The sequence below is a fragment of the Haliaeetus albicilla genome, chromosome 8 (assembly GCF_947461875.1).
Source record: "Haliaeetus albicilla chromosome 8, bHalAlb1.1, whole genome shotgun sequence".
Taxonomy (NCBI): Eukaryota; Metazoa; Chordata; class Aves; order Accipitriformes; family Accipitridae; genus Haliaeetus; species Haliaeetus albicilla.
The window spans coordinates 34,729,009-34,736,156 of NC_091490.1; the positions used below are offsets into that span (position 1 = coordinate 34,729,009).

Here is a 7,148-nt window from a genome sequence, read left to right on the forward strand (position 1 = left end):
AGAGTGTGCCATCCTGAATGACTGGCTTCTTGATGCAATATGCTACTAGACTCAGCATTTACCTGATGTATCAGAACTGGGGTTAAGGTGGGTGACAGGCAAACAGCTTGTGGCTGTAGCTGCACTTACACAGGCTGTTTAGTGAGGATAAGAATAGGGTTGCAGGATGTGAAAATGTGGTTTTATCTTTCCTGTTGGGGAAGTTTGACTTCAGCAGACCACACCACAGCTGGTGCTGTTTGCCTGTGACTAACTTACTGCCTCTCCATGTTTTGCAGCCCACATTCCTGGACTACTTAAAACCACGTTCATGGTCATGTCATATGAAGATGTAAAAATGGTATGCTCTGGCTGTGTCATCGCAGAAGATCAGAGTTGTCCTCCAAGTATTTGGACCAATGACCTAACTCACTACAGACTTTTTCTAAGGGAAGTTGTGCCTCCTGATTATTGGGGAGAAACTATAATTTTTTTTTAAACATCACTGAGGCAAACCAGTTGACCTGGATTGCAACAGGCTTCATAGACAGCATCTACTGTGTGCTGTCCCACTTTGAGCCATTTCCATGCCAGTAAAACATTGAGCTGAAGATGGAGTCTACTGGAATCCTACTCATCCAGGGGTCCCCCCCAAGTTGCTGCTCTTCTGGACAATAGATAGTCTAGTCAGATTTGCTAGTAGCTCATTGTTGGCGTCCGTCCATCTTCCTTAGCCATCCCTTTGCAATTTTTTTTTCTCCTTTTTGGTAATGGGGTATCTACAAAACTTCTATTCTTTGTGATCCTGTCTGCTGCTGTGATGCAGACAAGTGGCAGAGCAACAGAGTATTTGCCTCCTTGCTCTGAAGATAGCCAAAGTATTCCTGGGTGGCTTTGAACTGTATTCTATGTATGTTGGCTGCCTACAGATTTAAAATAGGCAGAGGAAGGGGGGATTGTCAGTTTACTTGTGGCTGCATTGGAGAATCAGGGCACAGCATGTGCAGTCTTTATATGACTTTTTACACTGAAAATTTGTTTTCTCTGTATTCATTTAGTTCCCAACTGACTTACAGCATTTTTGTTCTCTGAAGGCCCTTGTGACTTGAGGACTAGTTTTTCTTCTAGCTCTTCCTTTCCAAATAATCAATTCTCTTAATATAATTAACACATAAAAGAGCTTTTGCTTTTATTTAGCAGGTGCTTTAAGGTATACAAATTAAGACTTTCTTTAGTGTGAAAGATTTGAAATACTGTGACCCAAGTGTAAGAAAACGCAGTCAACTTTACAGGTACATAGCACATTCTCATCTGAAATGGCTACGTCCAGTTCAATATGCCCGCACATCTTGGTGCCTCTCACCAACGTGTAATGGCTTCTAACAGCGTTGGTGGGAAATGAGGGTTGACCCAGTGGCTGGAGTCGGAGCTGCTTTTTCATCTGCCTGCATCTGCTCTTACACCAGTGGGGACTTCAGGTGAAGACCAGTTTCCTAGGTATTGCCCTCTTCCTTCTGAAGAGGTAGGACATCCTCCCATACACACTGATAAAGGGAGAAGCATTATGTGAATTTGGCGTTTCAGTATCTATTAATTAGGCAGGGTCCCTTCAGTTTCCTTGTTCTGTCAGATGCTAAGCACAAAAGGGAACTTATGTAGTATTTGGGTATGCATCTCCCCAGTTTTACTGGAACTGCAGCTCCCATTATTGGAGAGGGAGGGTCACGATGGAGGTACCTTAACTTTGGTCACAGGGATTTCTGAATTACTCGAATGTTCTTTATTGGCATTTCTTGGCAACAGCTTTTCCTTACTGACCTACAGCCTAGGTATTGAATACCAGCAGTACTAGGACTGGTGATAGACTTGTCTCCCAATCCACTTATGACTATCTTTTGGGCTTCTATTTTTACTAACCTGAGTCAAAAGTAATTTCATGAAAGCTAGGCGATACTTAAACTCTTCTGGGTTTTCAGCTTCCTGAAAGAAGGAATCCTGCTTTTCAGAAAAGACATTGTGTCAGGTCAAACTTGCCAAATACAGTGTTTGCATATGTGACTCTCCTCTGAAAATATCTTCTACTAGAAATTGTTTGTTGAAACAGTTGGGTTAATTTCAGAGGAAGGCGTTCATGTATATACTCAGATTTGGCAGTATTGGTATATAAAATCCTGAGAATGAAATGGATTACTTTATCCTCATTCAGTTTGATTAATCTTAAATCTTTCACCGTACCTTTTGTGGGAGGAAGGCACAGAAATGCTGGAGCAACTAAGCTTCCTTTTTGGAAAAACAAACAAACAGAAAACAAACAAAAAATCCCACCCTTTGGCCAAACTGCTTTGTCAGCTCCTTAGTATAGGATGAAACTCAGTCTGGTACTACTTAGTTGTGGTGCTCAAAATGCTTATGTACAGTTGTAATTGCACTCACATAGGGTGTGATGGATTAGGGACTCGATTTGTCTTGATGCCTGTGTCAGGTCTTGCTACTGTTGTCAGTGTTCTCAAAAGGAAATCAAATCATGGTACTTTGTGCCAAGTTTTGGTGTTTCCCTTGCAGCTGGCGCTGTCATATTCCTAATAAAGAATATCAGCATTTACTGTGTCAGCATCCTCAGTGCTTGAAGCCTGAGGGCTTGAGCATCTGGCAAGCAAAAGGCAACCAGAAAGGGATGCTCAGCTGTTGCAACTAGTCTTAGTTTTTGACAGGTTGAGGTTTTTAGCCTTGCAGATCGAGGCATCTGGCAACTGTGCTGTCAGAGTGTTAACAATTGGGATTACTTTCAATTTCATGGGGGTTTTTTTGGTTTTTTTTTTTTGAATTGCCTTTGAATTTGGGCTTATTTTGTATTTCTCAAGAGTATTGGAGGGCAAATACTAAGTCTTTTGCACATTGCTTGTTTAATTAGAGTCAGTTATACCATGTTAGAGTTTTTTTAGGCTGTGAGTGCCAGAGCTAGCAGTATGGTGTTCTGGACAATAATGAGGATGCTGAGGTTCACAACCTGCCCTTTACAAGTTCTTAATAATAATATATACTGTTTTCTGTGGTTCTCTCCAACACAAGAATTGTGCAGCTTGCTTCCATGGTAACTCCCTCGGTTCCAAGGTGGGAAGCCTCCAGCTTTTGAGTGGCAACCTGTCCAGCTGCAGCTCCTTGCTCAATAACATCACAAAAATCAGTATTAGTATGGTGAAATGTGTCCTGGTTTTGGTGCAGGTGACAGTTTGTTCTCAGGAAGGCTGAACCTGTGCAGAGTCTTCATGCCTAGTATGTCCTTTCTGTTGGGGTATTTAGGTTCTGGCCTTCGGAGCTGAAGCAGTCCTGCCTCTGAGCTGCTAACTGTATGCTATCCTGTGACAGCTAAGGCATGTGCTGTGTGCTGTGGTGGGAGGGGGGGCGGGAAATCCTGATGTATTTTTTTAATATGAAATAGCATGGATTACGTGAATCAGGCCACTCGCTAAAGGAAAACTGAACTGAGCTTGCACCTTCTGAATGTAGATGGGCTGGAAGGACAGTGGTCCAGCATAAGTGTGAGCAAGCCCACACACTCTGTGGCATCAGGGTAATGAACCATCTCCCTGCAGTACCTCTGAGGCAGCCAAGTTCAGCCTCGTCTCTTCTCCCTGTGCTTGCAGCCGGGGCAAGAAGCCATCGCTGCCCCTCCGCCATGGCAGGGGAGAGGTGCACAAGCAGAGGGTGGCCCAGCAGCCGCCGCACACTGCTGCCTGCCCCAGCACCAGTGGTTCCCTGTATGCAACCTGTACCGTGTTCTGTCACGTGAAAGACCTGTTTATAATCTACTGTATTACAGCAGTTGAAATATATTTTGCTATTAGGGGAGCAAAAAAAAATCGCCTTGGCCTGTTTCTTTCTTCTCTGAGGCTCGTGATTTGGGGGTGTGGGGGGGCCTTGTAGGAGGGTATAGGGGAGTGGGGCTGGGGCAGGGTAAAGTATGTGGGGTTGCTCTCCTGGGAAGGTGGCTGCTGTGGGGAGAAGGTGTGGGTCAGAGCCTTGTGGGGCTGGGGAGGGAGAGCATCTTCTAGAACGTGGGGAGAGCCCTGTGTTTCCATAGCGATGGAGCCAGGGAGGAGCGGGCTGGCAGGTACGGGGAGGGGGGGCCCTCTGCTGCTCCCCATACTGGGAGGGGGGAGCTGGCCTACCTTGGGGGTCTGGGGGCTGCAAGCCTGTGGGTGTGATGTGGCCTCAGGCTGCCTGTACCCGCAGCTCTGGGGAGTCCCTGGCACAGCTGCCTCCCAGCCCTCTTGGATGGGGCTGCAAGTCTCCCCCTTTCCAGGGGCAAGGAGGGGAGAGGGATGGAGACAGCCGTGCCATGGCAGACCCCGGCCTGGCGGTACCAGGCAAGACTGCTGGAGGGTAGGGAGGAAATCGCCTTGGCTGGGTGTGTAGGAAGAAACTTTTTTACACAAGCCCTTCTTGAGCTCTTAAAAAGAAGCAGACAATGTCAGAGCTAAATACCAGCTGAGAAGGATCGTTGGGGTTTTATAAGCTGTATATCGGCCATCACATCTCTGCAAGAGGAAAGGACGCCCTTGGAAGTGCTGGAGAGGAGCCCGGGGAAGGAGTTGATAGCTCTTGGAACAGACCAGAGTTTCTAACCTCTCCCCATTTAATGCATATTAAATAGGAGCAACTGCCAAATGTATATCATGTTGGTGATTTCTGCCTTTATTTGGGGCCTGAAAAAGATTTGTGTGCCAAGGACTTAATGTGATGTTTTCCAGCTGTGTACCAGATGCTCTAAAGTAAAGTCTTTTCTGTGTCCTTAAACTGTAGCTGCTACAGAACAGTGCCATTAATCTTCCCATCCTTTTTGGTAGGAATATCATGTACTGCCAGAGCCGTTAAAGGAGAAAAAAAAAGTTCCCTTCTGTCAGAAGTTTTTAGCATATTTTTGCATTTTCCTTCCAAGAAACCATTTACACAGCAAGACAATAAACTACCTGGCAAGATTACTCCTAGATTATACCTACACCCACAAACATGTATCTTAAGGCAAAGAAATGTAGTTAACCTAATTAGAAACCGCAGTACACAAGGATACAGCTGATGAGGAGGCCAAAAAGTTTTAATACCAAGAGCACTTTATAAAGAACAATATATATTGGCAAGGCTAGTGGCGGGGGGGGGGGGGGGGGGGGGGGAGGCCTCAGCTGAGAATTCATGGAGATTACGAAACTAATGTAAACATAATTTTTATCATTAGTAAGATATTGCTAAGAAAAGTGGTAAGATTAATAATTGGAGTCAAATATAATTAAATCTCTGGCCCAGTTAAATATATAAAAAAAGTGGTGGTTCTTAATGCAGTTTGTAGGTGGAAAAACAAGCATCCCTACGGAGGCCGTAGCAAAGCATCAGGGGCTTCTTCCTAACTGATGTACCGGGTGTCAGGCACAAGCGTTTGGGTTTTTTTCCACAATAAATAACAAAATAAGCTGTTAACCCTGTGAAGGTACAAATGTGGGTTTAACTCTGTTTCCAGATTGCTTGTTACTGCAAATTTCCTTGGCTAAGCATTAAAGTAAATTGAACATTCACCATGGCCACAACTGGAGCGCCAGTTCCTGGACCAAAAGTCAATGGGAGGAAACTGAGCGGTGCCCCGCGGGCAGGCTCAGTCGGCAAGGACCGGTCAGGTAGGGCTGGGCTGGAGCCTGCGGGGGGTTCTACATCTGACTCTTCATCCTGCCAGCTTGCCTTTAGCAGCGGGGATGCTTCTCTGCATTAAGTTTTGCTTTTATTTAGGCTGATGTTTTAGGGTGTTAGTATCTTTGCAGAAAGCTGACTGCTAGCAACCCACAAGAAGGGAAATGGCTTTACAGAAACACACAAATTTTAGTTGTTCACGGCATCCCTTGGTGTCTGTGTACATGACAGCTTGGTGCAGTGGTGTAACCAGTGCGTTATCTCACGGTTAGAAGGTAACTTCTGTTCTAGGCTTCACTGAAGATCTAACTGCTAAACACAGGATTAGGTCCTGCTTGGGGTAAGGGAGCAGAGATCTTGTGATGGTTTTTCGTAGGCCTGTATATTATCATCGAGTTTACTTTCTCTTTTACCAGCAGAACACATGCTGTTGAAATGGTTCTGACTTGCTATTTTCCAGACGTCCCCAAGCTGAGGAGGGGTACCTCAAGGATGCTTGATCACATCAGGCCTGTTTCTTCCTCCCTGGAGCATAGTTTTGTTCCAGAAGAGGTTTTCCAAAGCCTGACCAGTGCCAGCAGTTCTCTCTACAGGGCAGAGTACTTGCGGTCCCCGCAAACCACTAAAACCCCAATGGGCTTCAGGGTGAGTGTGTTTCCATCTCCTGCCATTTTCTGTCTAGAATCGTCTCTTCGTTGGGGGCGCATGTTCATTCCCTGGGCAAAAAAGAAAGTGTGCTGACCTCCTAAGATAAATTTATCTTACATCACATCACTTTTCTGACCGTGCCATTCGATGCAGATCCAAAGTGCTGCCTTCCAGTCCCTGCAAAACATGCTTTGCACCCTGGTTGGTGCTGCTGCGAAGCCCTTGCCGAGGCTGTTTTGTCCACACCAATTTCTTTAGCCCTGACACAGAAATAATGATGTGGAGCTTGTTTAGGCAGCCACCCTGACCTTTTCCCACTCCTTGGCACATTTCTCACTGAGAAGTGACAGCCACGTGTGCCTTGTCTGCAGAGCTGCCTGCAAACCCCAGATCGGCTTTGGCATTATCCTAATCGTCGGAGCAAGTTCAGACACCTGACAGACCACCCTGTCAGTTTGACGGGCGCTGGAAGGTAAGCAAAGAAGGGATAAGGAGCCCAGGGCAATGGAAAGACGTTAGAGCTGGGAACACAGAGCTAGATCTTTCCCTTGGTCTTTTTTTTTTTTTTTTTATGGTAGGTGGCTGTGCTGCCTAATGTGGCTGGATGAATGGACCAGCTGTCCCATCCGAGTTCGGGCTGGAGAGATTCGAGGGAAAGATGTTTTGGGAATAATAAATGAAAGAGTTGCTAAATGAGCAATTCTTGGAACCATCCTTCCAAATGATGCTAGGATCACAGGGATGCTCTGTGATCCATGATTAAGAAAAGAAGCTCTTCTGGCTTTAATGGACTTAGCAGGGGAATAGCTTTACACTTCTTTGTAAATAAGCAACGCTTAGTGGTG

At 45.6% G+C, this 7,148-nt stretch overlaps 2 protein-coding genes across 12 annotated transcripts in view; both read left to right on the forward strand.

Moving 5' to 3' along the window:
- The window catches only part of SOAT1 (sterol O-acyltransferase 1), a 30,569-nt gene extending 27,386 nt beyond the window's left edge, over nt 1-3,183 (forward strand). For all 11 annotated transcript variants that reach the window (XM_069789695.1, XM_069789690.1, XM_069789689.1 and 8 more), the window contains one exon: nt 279-3,183. In XM_069789695.1, the coding sequence (XP_069645796.1) occupies nt 279-335 (57 nt within the window). In that variant the 3' untranslated portion in view covers nt 336-3,183. The remainder of the gene's footprint in view (nt 1-278) is intronic.
- Nucleotides 3,184-5,241: 2,058 nt separating this feature from the next.
- The window catches only part of AXDND1 (axonemal dynein light chain domain containing 1), a 19,571-nt gene continuing 17,664 nt past the window's right edge, over nt 5,242-7,148 (forward strand). The window contains exons 1-3 of the mRNA XM_069790726.1: nt 5,242-5,645; nt 6,116-6,300; nt 6,675-6,778. Of these exons, the coding sequence (XP_069646827.1) occupies nt 5,549-5,645; nt 6,116-6,300; nt 6,675-6,778 (386 nt within the window). The 5' untranslated portion in view covers nt 5,242-5,548. The remainder of the gene's footprint in view (nt 5,646-6,115; nt 6,301-6,674; nt 6,779-7,148) is intronic.